At 38.6% G+C, this 13,261-nt stretch overlaps 1 protein-coding gene across 1 annotated transcript in view; it reads left to right on the forward strand.

The window, feature by feature from the left end:
- Positions 1-13,261, forward strand: part of UBE3C (ubiquitin protein ligase E3C) — a 2,314,788-nt gene that overhangs the window by 235,373 nt on the left and 2,066,154 nt on the right. The window contains exon 4 of the mRNA XM_044064789.1: positions 1,014-1,088. Within this exon, the coding sequence (XP_043920724.1) occupies positions 1,014-1,088 (75 nt within the window). The remainder of the gene's footprint in view (positions 1-1,013; positions 1,089-13,261) is intronic.

Here is a 13,261-nt window from a genome sequence, read left to right on the forward strand (position 1 = left end):
TTTGATTTTGATTTTTTAATTTGCTTTATTTGGCAGCCAGCATAATTAAATTTAACAAGACCTTAGTATGTCTAGGTAGTTCAGAACCTGTATCCCAGCTAAGAGTCGTTTCTTTAGTTACAGCTAATTGCTCCCCTAATATTTCTGAGAGAATATTCTGTAGGGAATTTTTTAAATCTGCTAGTTCATTACATTCCCAGAAAACATGTTCCCAGTTACCCGTTTCTTCCCTATCGTAGGTTCATAGGTCACACCTCCAACATTTGCAATCTCTCTCTCTCTCAGGAAAATTATTTGAAAGCTGCTTGTATTGTAAAATGTAACTATGCAAATACTTCAAGCAAAAATCCTAAACTTTCATGTATAATTGGGAGCCTTTCATATGTCCTCCCATTGTTCCCTTTTAAATTGCTTTTTCAGTCTTTTCCCAATCTTTACTAACCTTTTCTAGTGGATTCTTATGGTTATCATGCAGTATTTTACCTGTCCCACTACTTATCCGTTTTAACAGCAGCTTATGTTATAGATCAAACTAAAACTTCTACCAGAAGAGCTCTTTCAGTTAGGGCACCCCCTATTCCTTTCTCTTTCCCTATTAAATTCCTAATTTTGGGTAATTTACTATGTTATTGAACACTTACTGATGATTTAATCCCATTTACTCATCCCTAGTTTCTGCTAGTCACTGTTACAGTTGATACACAGACATGGTTAACTTTAATCTCATTTCGGGTAACTGTGAAATGATTGATGCTTGTAAAGCATTTTAAAGTGATATATGGAATGAGAAGAGGGGGTACTTCACTGCACTGGGATGGGTGAGCATATTTAATAGCCTTTAAATAAACATAATAGGGCACTTGATATGTTGACATGGTATCAAGGATCTTTTGTAGTCCATTGACATTGAAATTGTGTGCTCACTGTGGCTGTGGTTTTGTTTATTTGCCCTTGTGGTACTAGTTGTGTTTGTAGAATATTAATTTGATACTAGTGCATATTGATTTTTGTAGGAAGAAAGGCGAAGGCTAAAGAATGCAATAACTATACAGTCTTATGTACGTGGCTACAAGGACAGAAAACAGCAAGTAAGTATTTTTAACACATACTTTATAAAGGTTTTACTACAAAGCTCCAGAAGAATTTATTACATATAAATGTGCTAAAATGTCTGAGATGGATGTTTAATTACAGAAGTTCAAATAAAATATTTAGCTTGCATTTTTTTGTGTAAAAGAAAAATTTGGAAAAAAAAATAATGTGCAGAAGAATGCTGCCAGAAGTATTGTAGAATAATAAGAACTAAGCTTTGTAAAGCCAGACATGATATCACACATGAATGTGGACTTATCTTCATGAGGATTTCCTTAGCCTGTTTAGAGTCTGTGCTGCCTTGCGGGATCATTACCAGATCAGATTTTTCAGCAGTTATCTGGGGCTGCTCGTTTCTGAAGGTGCATCTGTTGTGTCAGTAAAACTGTAAAAATCTGCATGCAGGTTTTCACTGTAGCTGCATGTGCAGTTTACATTAGTTTTCTTACAAACAGTTTAGGCATTAAAAACTATAAAAAAAGAATAATGTGCCAGGCAACATCTGACTGTGTTATCCAGAGTAAGGTCACAGCTCTGATGATGGAGGTTAGACTGAGAGCAAGAGATTACTGGCTAAATGCTCTCATCCCTGTTGTGTACAGTGGCTCTGGGCTTGTATGACAACTGGTAGTGCTTTTTTGATAGCCAAGGCCTGCAACATATTAAATAGGGAGTTCAGTGAAGGGCCATTCAGATAATTGGATTGATTTATGTGATATATCATTTCATACTCAGAAGAGGAACAGACTGAGAGGAGCATTAAAAATAATTTTCCCAGGTCCCATGACATAGAGGGATAAAGCTTTGAATATACTGCAGCAGACACACATGTGACTATACAGCATGGGTGCTTAAGGAGCAGATTGGGGAGAGAGGAGGAGTGAACTGTGACATCCGCTTACCCATCCCTGTTCATGGCATTGGTGACAGTTGCAGTAGTGCAGTTTATCATTGCAGCAAGGAGCACTTGAACACTTGGTCAAGAGATTCAGCATGTATGATGTTATGCAAGTGACTCCTCATATGTAGGTGATTGTCTAGCATGCAAGCTGCCGATGGTGGAGTTATGGGAATAAATAAAAATCCCCACCCTCCTAGCAGATGACTGCACCACTGTTGACACTCAGCTCTCATTTCCCAGTGTAATGCATATGCTGATAGGCTGTGTTTCATTGAGGAATGAATGGGTTTACTGGGTGTCTGTTGGGGAGGCTTGATGTTCATTATGAGGAGGGGACAAAAAAACTGAAGTATGCCGTTATGCATGATCCTTACTCTTCAGCTCTTGTCAGAAACTTGACAGAAAAGAGTGAGAATGAGTTTCCGGAGTAATAGGTAACTAGGGAGGAAGGGGTAGAACTGCAGTACATGTCGTCTGCAGGTGATGGGGGAAAGAAAAGATTAAAAACTAAAACAAAAAGAAAAAATAGTACTCTGTCTCTTCTGGCATGTCTCTTGTGTTGCTGATTTGGTTAAAGATTTCTTCACCCAATGAGCTATGACATATGAGATTTGTGAACAAACATGTTGCTTGTGCTAATACTGAGATTCTTGAGGTAGCTCTGCCATCTCTAAGTGATCTCAGCTAGATCAGTTGATCAGTATGGTAATTATCACATCATTGCAGTCATTACTAGTTACAGCCTCTGCTGTTTTGGTGGTTCATAATGACAGACACGTTGAAGACTAGAGTTCATTGGGTAACTTGGGTCACTGTATTTTCTTTTTTGTATTTTCTCTGTCCCTTGCAGGTTTAATTCATTCATAGTAATAGTGTAGTAAACGTCCATTGATAGTTTTGTTACAAGTCCTTTAGTACAATAAATCCACAAACCTTCCCATTTTTATTTTCTTATCAAACCATCCCTTGTACATGCCTCATGAATTCCAGAATAGACTTAGCAGTTCACATAGCAGGATAACAGAATGTCTTCTACATTGAAGTAGTCCTCGCAGGTAACCAGAAGAACACCAAAAACTATAACTGTTGATATTCTGGTTTTCATCTTAACTTCATTCTTTTTACCTCAGATATTCTAGGGCGGCCTTCACTGAGCCAAAAGTAAGTTTGGAATGCTCTGTTAATATTAATTTTCTCTTTTACATTTAAGCAGCTCCGATTAAAATCAATTAAGTGACCTACTATAAAAATTGCAGTGTCAGTTGTAATCTGTTCAGAGTTAGAATATATACCATAAATCTTCTCTTTTTATCTTCCAACATCAAGTCTGTCTGTTAAAATGGAGGCATCTTTGCCTGTATTTAGATCCTTTGCTGCTAAATGATAGTTCTCCTAGCAAGCGATTGTACATCTGCAAAGAAATGCTTTTGTTTGTTTAGCACTGTTACTGTACTCCAAATCATAGATTTATTTGTCCAACTTTCTTAAGGTTTGTTTTCATCAAATGTAAGGCGAGAATTTATAGTTGGAAGCTGTCCCATGCTCTCAGTGTTAAAATTGCACAAACAAGTGGATTTTAGGACACTGAAGGGACTGGAGCAACTGTAAGTAATACAGTCTTGTTTATTTATTTATGTATTGCTTTTACTGACTGGGGTAGTCAGACTATGCTGTGACAGCCCCTTTCCATCAGAGGCTTAGGGTGAAATGCCCCCAAAAACAAAATGGGCATTTAGGGAATATACATAGGTAATTGAAATTTGACTGTACTAGAAAAAAAAATTTGCAGTTGTAAAGAAAAATATAGATTATTCTGTATTAATACAATACAAATTGGCATATACAGTGAGGTTTAAAGTGCCAAAGTACAATTTTACATTCATGGGTTGGAGAGATAAGAGAGGTGGTGTGAGAGATATGAGTAAAAAGCAGAGAGTCGATGGGGATCACCTCTGAGGAGTCTGTATGAAATTGAGTAGAGGGCTAGGGCTTTTAGCCTATCTGTGTATAGTAGATTTTTGAGGCCCTGGTGAGGACCCTCTGTGGTCTCTCCAGCTGCTGCATGTGCTTTGCCAGTTACATGCCAAATGGAACTTTGTACTCAGTAATGGGCCTTATAAGGGAAGAATGCAGGGATGTTATGACCTCCTTGTCCCTGGAGGAGATACTCTTACGTATGAGGTGGGCCATGTAGAAAGCTTTCCATACAACAGAAGAAAAATGGTGGTCAAAAGTCAGCTTGTTATGAACCTTGGTGCCCAAATCCCTCACGACTGATTGTGTACTTAAGACGTTGTTTTTAATGTGAAAATTTGTGGGGACGTCACTTTCCCCAAAGGGGATGATGATGCATTTTTTGGTATTCAGCTTGAGGCCATGATTCTGGCACCAGTCATTTGTTTGAGTGAGACCCTGTTGGAGGATGTCCACATCAGTAGGTGGAGGATGTCCACATCAGTAGGTGAATTGATGACAGTGCCCAGTTTGCAGTCATCTGCAGACTTTGTAAGCCGTAGCCCACTGATTTTGGCCTGCACCTCAGAAAAGTATATCCCAAATAACAGAGGCTCCAAGACTGAACCATGGGGTATGCCACTTGTTATGGGTCTACTGCTTGAGGTGGCTTCCCCTATTTTGACTAGGTGGGTTCTGTCAGGGTGAGTTCTGTCAGTGTGCCAGTTAGCTACCCATCTGGTAACGTACAGATTGATGCCTAGTTGAGAGAGTTTATCTATTATGCCAGAATAGGGAATAGTGTCAAAGGTTTTGGCCTGATCAAGGTAGGTGGTATGCACTGTCTTCCCCTTGTCCATGGCTTTGGTGACTGTCTCAAAGAAGTCAACCAGATTTAACAGACATGATGTCCCCTTGATGAAACCAAACTGTGTGGGATTGAGTGTTTGGAGGTTGCCAATGTCCTTATTTATTTATTTATTTACACACATTTGATTACCAGGTTGTGTCCGATTGGGCAAGTAGCCCATTTTCAGCGGAGACCCAGAGAGAAAAGTTCCCAAGCAAAAGTTAAGATAAAAAATACACACATTGTACAAATAAGTAAAAGTTAAAAATGTTGATAAAATAATAAACATGGTACAGCTGTGACAAGATAAGAAAAAGTCCAAAATGTACATATGAATGTATTGGAGTTCAAATTACATGAACAAAAGAAGACTGGACATAGTTAGAATGGAATTATTATGTAATATAATGTATTCTCCCAATACAGTAGGGTTATTGATGGAAATGATTGACGTGCTGAATTATAATTATGTATGATTTTATGATGAAAGTTATGTTAAAGTTAATGGAGTTGCAATGGGGGCAGCATTAGCCCCAGGCTATGCCAGTGTCTTTATGCATGGATGGGAAGTGATGCATATATTAGAAAGCAAATATAAAAACATCATCATAATTATGTTGAGATTTATTGATGATGTTTTTATTGTGTGGAGAGGGAAGAGTTAAATATTTGAAGAGCTTCTCACATAATATTTGCACATATTTGAAATTCACCCACCATGTTAATAAAAAGGCGATTAGTTTTTAGATTTAACCGTGTACAAAGAAGATAACAAGTTAGCAACTAGGATATATAAAAAGGAAGTCCAAAATAATATGTACTTGCATTTTTCTAGTATGCACCCCAAAAAGACAAAAATGAATATAGTCAAAGGACAGTTGTCTAGAATAAGTAGGTTAACGAAAAAAGAAGCAGATTTTGTGGAAGAAGCAAATTTGTTCTGAGATAAAATAGTAAAAAGGGAGTACCCAGAAATAGAGGTGAATAAAATATTAGAAGAAGAAACTGAAGGAAGAACAAAAGGACCTATTTTAGATGAGAGAAGTCTGTTTATATATGGAACATCTATGACTATACAAAATAGTGTAGATGCTCAAGCTATAAAAAAAAGTAATAAATAGGAATTGGGGTATATTGAGAACTAATAGTGAATTGCTTCAAAAGCTAGGAGACCAGCCAAAGTTCACCCAGAAAAGAGCAAAAATATTTTCAAGGCAAATTGAATAAACCCAACTACAAGAAACAAAAATGTGGAATGTATAAGTGTCTGAACTGCAATATGTGTAAATATATTTACACAGACACTGATGAAGTAGAGATAGGAGGAAATATAATTAAGATTCCAGGGTTATTCAGTTGTAAGTCTAAAAATATAATGTACTTGAGTTTTTGTGTAGAATGTAAATCCTTTTATGTGGGAAGAACTACTTGTGAGTTATATAGAAGGATATATGAACATAAGTATGCTGTTCAAACTGGGGATGAAGAGAGTGCATGTAGCAAACACTGTAAGATGAATAAATGTAAGGTTGAGTTTAAATTTATAGTTTTGGAAGCACTTTCTAACTGTCTGAATATGGTAAATATTGAGGAAGAGCTAGGCTGGCTAGAATATTGTTGGCAAGTCAGGCTTAATGCCTGCTTTCCACTAGGTCTCAATAACAGAGAGGAATTTGTAATGTATTTAAAAAGAAAGAGGCGTAAACACTAATTTATTGATGCAAATGTTTATGTATGAAAAGTGTATATGTTTCTATAAAAGAAAAATAAACAAAAAGTTTTTATAATATTCATGTGACATTTTGGATCATGTGATTTTTTTTTTTTTTAACACTATGTAAAGTGTTGGGTGTGCCCGCCCAGAAATAATCAGTCTGAAGAAGTCTCAGAGTTAATAGAAGTGAGATGAACGTGCTAACTGGGAATGTCTTGTTTGTTTTACTGTTCTACATTAAATTTGCTGTTGTTCATCTGGAGCCTGACAACTTCTTTTGGATTTTTGGCTTTTTGTTTGTGCTGTTGTGGAAGTGATAAAGGATAAATTGTTATCCCAGGGATAAAAATTCAAAGGGGGATATTTCAGAGTGACTCTCTGTCACTGTTACTGTTCTGCCTTCCCTTAATCCATTAAACTGTTTACTTGACAGTTTAGGCCATGGCTATAATCTGGCTCCTAGGAAACAACAAAGTGTAGACTTCTCACCTTCTCTTTATCGATGATTTAAAACTGTATAGCTCACCAGATGAGACACTGAAAGCACAACTGCAAGCTGTCAAATTTTTTTTCAGATGATATAAGAATGTCATTTGCTCTTGATAAATTTGCAAAAGCAACCTTTAAAGCAGGAAAACTGCAACGCCAGGAAAACATCAGTTCGGGACAAGAATGTGATATAAAAGAACTTGAGTGATAATGAGTGTATAGATATTTGGGAACTGATGAAGGATCAACAATAAAACACAAACAAATGAGTGTAAAACTTAGTAAGGAATACTTCAGAAGACTTAAATTAATCCTGAAAACAACATGTGACATCTAGGAACAAAATCCAAGCTGTAAACCAATTTTCTCTTCCTGTCCTAAGTTACAGTTTTGGAGTGATTGACTGGCCCCAAAACATGTTGGATAGATTAGATAGGAAAGCAAGAAGGATGCTTCATGCTTACTAAATGACTTATAAAAATCAGTGCATACCAAGATTATATATTCCCTGTTCTGAAGGAGGGATGGGCCTCCTTGAATTTGATTATATGTATAGATCTGCAATTCTGGAACTCCACACAAATCTGCTGACCTCACAAGACCTAAACATAGTGAAAGTTTTGAAACATGAGGAGAATAAATCTGAGATGACTTCTCTGCTTAATCTACCAGAAGCTTATCAACGTCAAGCAGGAACGGAACTCAAACCAGAAGTAGATAAAAATCAGGCAGCAACTGAAAGTGCCAAAAAACGAAAGATTATAAGGTGAAGGATCAGATGAGAAGGCAAGAAATGTGGAAAAGGCATAAATATAGTTGTAAGTATAGAAAACATCTGGAAGAACTTCATGTTGATCAGGAACGAACACAGGAATGGTTAAGGAGAGGTGAATTCAAACCAAGAGATGAAAGATTAATATTGGCAGCCAAAGATATTGGGCTGCATACATGTTGGTTTGTAAAGTCCATTGAATATGTGGGAGAAACAGACAAATGTAGGTTTTGTAAAAACCAAACTGGAAACAGTTGCACACCTCATTGCTGTTTGCGACATAATGGTAGAAAGACTGTATACTGAAAGGCATAATAATGTGGTGAGACTGTTGCACTGGGGATTGTGCAAACATTAGGGTATTGAAGTGGCCAAAAAGAACTAGAAACATGAGCCACAAAGCATCATAGAAAATGAAGTCTATGTCATATGGGATCATCCATTACCAACAGTTCAAAAGATAGATGCTAGAAAACCAGATATAGTGCTCCAAGAAAAGAAGACAAGAGTAGCATTGATCTCGAAATTGCCACACCCAGTGACTACATTGTCTTGCGTACAGAGAGAGACAAAGTCATAAAGTATTGGGATCTGCAGGCAGAATCGAGAGCAATGTGGAAGAAAGATACCCAGACAGTTCCAATAGTAGTAGGAGCAACGGGTCTTATAAAAAAGAATTTACAGTCGTATTTAGATATGTTACCAATACATGTAACTCCATACAAACTGCAGAATTACTGGGCACATTGCAGGCTCCATAGGTTCATATTAAGCTAACTGCCCTTGCGAGCCATTTTAAGCCTAGCCAAGAGACTCAAACCCTGCACCTTGTGTTTGTAAGGCAAACACCTTAACCATTAGGCCACCCTCCCAACGTGCTGTGAAGAGCTTTCACTTAGGATTCCCCTATCCTCTTCTTTTTACCTATACTCTGATATCAATTCCTGATAGGGAAGGCAGCCTCCCAAGGTGCTGTGAAGAGCACTATTGGCTGACATCAAAAACTGAAACAATACTAATTTCATGAACTTTAATCATACTTTGACTTAGGAATGAGATCCATTGCAGTCATGGTATTAAAAACCCAAAAAGATTTGGAGAAATTAAAAAAGAATTAAACAGTATTATATTCCTAAAGCAGCAGAAATTATTCTAAGGTCTAAACCACTAAGTGAATGGAGAAAGGAGATTTTGCTGATGTCTGCAAGTAGAGGTGCAGACCGTAGGAAAGAGGTGGCTGAAATTTAATGGAGAAAACTAGCAAAGGGATTAGGGTATTGGGAGTAAGTAACTAGAGAGGGAAAAGTATGGAAAGAGGTCGAGAAGACATTTGAACTACAGGCTAGAGACTGCCTTCCCTGTCAGAAATTGATATCAGAGTATAGATAAAAAGAAGAGGATAGGGGAATCTTAAATGAAAGATCTGCTTTCCAATAGAGTTTTTGTCAAATCTAGAAAAGAGGCTGCTGTTAAAAAGGGATAATTGATAGGGCATACAAATTATTGCATTATTACTATAAGAATCAATCAGAGGAGGTTAAAAAAGATTGGGAAGAGAGATTAGCTAAACATTTCACAAGGAAACAGTGAAAGGGCATATGTATGGTTCCCAAATAAGATTTAGAAATTTGTTTGGAAGTATGTGCATAGGTGTTCTTATACCCCAAGCAGACTCCAAATAATTTTTCCTCCATTAGATGGCAAACGATGGAAGTGTGATGGAGAAGAGAGAGGTAACTGGGAACATATGTTTTGGTAGTATAATGAGTTGGCAGAATTTAAAACTTTCCTACAGAGTACTTTGTCAGAAAGTATTGATTTTTTTTAGACAGGATACAGAATCTGAATTGTCTAGACATAGTAAGGCTTTAAGTTTAATTCTGGTAGCTGACAAAAAAGCAATTAGCAGAAAATGGAAATCAAAATCTAAATCAACTATATTTGAACTAGTGAATATTGCAGCAAAGAGGAAATAACTGGAAGTGGTATCTTTAGAAAAGTGTGGGAATAAATTACATAGAAAAAATAGAAATTGTGGTAACAATACATGCATAATGATGTTTTGGAGGAGGAGTAACGTTTAAGGGAAGGCAGGAATTGAGCAGTTTATGTAATGTTGGATTGATGGTGATTGTATAAAATTCTACACAAATGGAAATTGTGGTAAAATAAATGCAGGATGATGTTTTGGAGGAGGAGTAAGGTTTAAGGTAAAATGTTTAACGTTTCCAACTGTGAACACATTAATGTGATTTGTTTTATTTATATAAATGTATTTTTGCTGTGATTTGTGGTAGTAAGGGGTTATTTTCAGACTAGGAAGATTACATTGGCATGTATTTATATTCTATCGTGAGCTGCTATTATTGAGCTAAAAAGAATTTTGAGAAAAATAATCAGCTTCCAGTATCTGTAGGTGGGGATCAGAACCTGATTTGCAATAGTGAGGATGGATTGGGGAAACAGTAAGGGAAAATTTAACAAAAGAGGGTGTATTTCTAAAGGAATATATGAGAATGTTTGGTACAGTAGATGTGAATTTGGTAGTAGGAACTCTGACACAATTTATATAGTATTTCCCAAAGTGTAAGAACTGGGCTAGACTTTTGATATAATTTACATCTCACAGCATAATAGATAGGTTCCTGGGTTCATAGGTGAGTACTAGGCTAATGGCCCTGGAGCAGTACAAGCCTAGCCCAAGAATATTCCCAGTCATCCTGTTGCCAGATGTTAGTTCCATGTGCCCCTATCGAGCAAGGCTTTTGAAGTGATCCCCGGGGTGAATTTCCTATTACCCATCTACTTGTCAAGATTTTTCCTTGAAGAGGGCTAGTGAGGTGCTCTGCTCGACGTGAATGGGGAGTTTATTCCAGAGTATTGGAAGTCTCTGGGTTAGGAACCTGTCCCGCCAACCTCTTCTGTTTATGGTAGTGATGAGGTTGAGGTCTTTGGAATGTGTGGAGCGGAGGGATTGAGACTTTTTCAGTTGAAGCATGTCTAACAACACTGGGTCAGACATGGCTTTGTATGTCAAGCAGAGATGGCCACTAAGTAGGTGATATGAGACGGAGTAAAGCTGGAGTTTTTTGAGTCTTTCTGCATAGGGCATGTGTTTGAGTCCTAAGATCTTCTTTGTGAGGGACTTTTGTGGCCTTCCAGTTGTTGTAGGTGTCTAGTGAAGTACATGCCAAATGGGGCATTGTACTCTTATATTTGGTCTAATGAGGGACGAGTAGAGAGGGATTATATTATTCTTTCTTCCAGGATGAGAAACCTTTTGTAATGAGGTGTGCCATGTAGAAGGACTTTCTAATGACAGTGGCAACATGGTTATCGAAAGAGAGGTTGCTGCCTACCTGTGTCCCTAGATCACACCTTTGGAGTTAAGTGGGCTACCGTCAATGTGGTAGTTTGTGGGCACTGTGTTTTTCCCGAAGGGAATGACGATGCACTTTTTAGCATTGAGCTTAAGGCCATGGTTCTGGCACCAGTTGTTCATTTGTGTGAGGCATTTTTGTAGGATGTGTACATCAGCTTGAGAATCAATAATAGCTCCCAGTTTGCAGTCATCTGCGAATTTGGTTAACCAGAGTCCCTTTGTGTTGGCTTGTAGATGCCAAATAGGAGAGGGCCCAGAACTGATGCCTGTGGGACTCCACTTGTAACTGCCTGGTAGTCAGATTTGGAGTCTGCTACTTTCTGTCAGTGACCCAAGTTGGCAACCCATTTTATGATGTAGCGGTTAATGCCTAGATTAGTGAGTCTATCAATGATTCCTGAGTGGGGGATGGTTTCGAAGGCTTTTACTAGATCAAGATGGGCTGTATGGACTACCTTGCCTTCATCCACCGCTCTGGTGACAGATTTGAAGAAGTCTGTCAGGTTTAGCAGACATGATCTGCCCTTCACAAACCCAAACTGCGCAGGGTCCAGGGTTTGAAAGTTCCCTGTATCCCTATTTTTAAGGTCCATACTAATGCGCTCCATAGCCTTACAGATCAGTCTCATCAGGCTGATGGGGTGGTAATTACCAGGGTCAGTAGTCGCTTCCCCTTTGTGAAGTGGAATGACTGTAGTGGTGCACCATTCGGTGGGAACCAAGCCTGAAGTGAGGCTGTGGTTGAACAGGGAACTCAGGTGTGGTGCCAGTTCCCTTTGTAATTCGTGTAGAACACAGCCAGGTATATGATCAGGTCCCATGGAAGCTGTGTTCTTGGCTTGGACAGTGTACTTTCTACCTGTGCAGCCTGTGATATTAGTGATTTGGCATTCCTCGGGTATTGGGATGGTCCCTTTAGGGGGTGAGGGGGGGGGTGAAGTTTGCACTAAACCTGTCGGACAAATATTGGCAATATCAGTTGGTTCAGTACAAGTGGTACCTTTGTACAGTAGCTCAAAGCATGTCTGTGTATTGTTATGCAGATTCTTGACATAACTAAAGAATGTCTTGTGGTTATCTTTAGTATCTGTAGCAGTTTTGGTTTCGTAACTAGCTTTGGAGGATTTGATGAGGGATCTCATTTGTTTTGCTGAGATTTACAAAGGAATTTTTCCAGACTTGGAACTTTATCCTTTTCTGCAGCAGTTTTTTCCTTCTGTTGTAGAGTTTATTAATGGCAGAGGACCACCAGATTGGCTTCCTTTTTTTGGCGGACAGTGTCTTGGTTCTGTTTGGTATGGCCCGATCCAGGCACTTGTGTAAATGCTCAGCCATATGCCCATTTTCCATTTGCCACTTCTGTCTTTAGAAGCTCAAAATTGGCTTTGGAGAAGTTCTTCACTGCGATTTCCTTCATGGGGGGGGGGGGGCGGTGAGGGTGAGGTTTGAATATCGATGATGATTAACTTTTGGTCAGATCTAACCAGGGAAGAGTTGATTACTGGTGTAGAGCTACTTTCCCCCATGTTTGTAATGACCAGGTCGAGAATATTTCTACCTCTGGTGGAGGTGAGAATGACTTGGTCCAGGGAGTTGGAATTAATGAATTCCAGAAAATGTTGGGCAAATGAGTTGGAACAGGAGTAATTGTCCCAGCAAATGGAGGGCTACTTAAAGTCTCCCAGCATAAGGGTATTAGGTTGAACCTTAATGTTTTCCAGTGTGTTCAGGAATGCGGAGTGGGAGTCTTGGGACATTGTGGGAGATCTATAGCAGGCCACAACCTGGATTGCAGTTTTATCCAGTGTTAGTTGTACCTGAAGTATCTCTGATGCGTTATATTGGGCAACTAGTCTGGAGGTGTGCGAATCTTTTATGAAGATGTATACACCACCTCCTTTGGGGCTTCGGTCCACACCCCCTTTAGGACTTAGGTCCAGATTTAGAGGCAGAAAGGTGTGATATGCATTGTAGCCTGGTAGCGCTGGGGTGTTCTCTGGAGCCTTGAACCAGGTCTCTGTTACTGCACAGATGTCGATGTTCTCTAGTTTAAGGAGTGATTCGAGCACATGCATTTTGAGATTTAGACTTAGACTTCTAGCATTGAG

This window comes from Protopterus annectens, chromosome 3.part0 (genome assembly GCF_019279795.1).
Source record: "Protopterus annectens isolate FY-2018-M chromosome 3.part0, PAN1.0, whole genome shotgun sequence".
Lineage (NCBI taxonomy): Eukaryota > Metazoa > Chordata > Ceratodontiformes > Protopteridae > Protopterus > Protopterus annectens.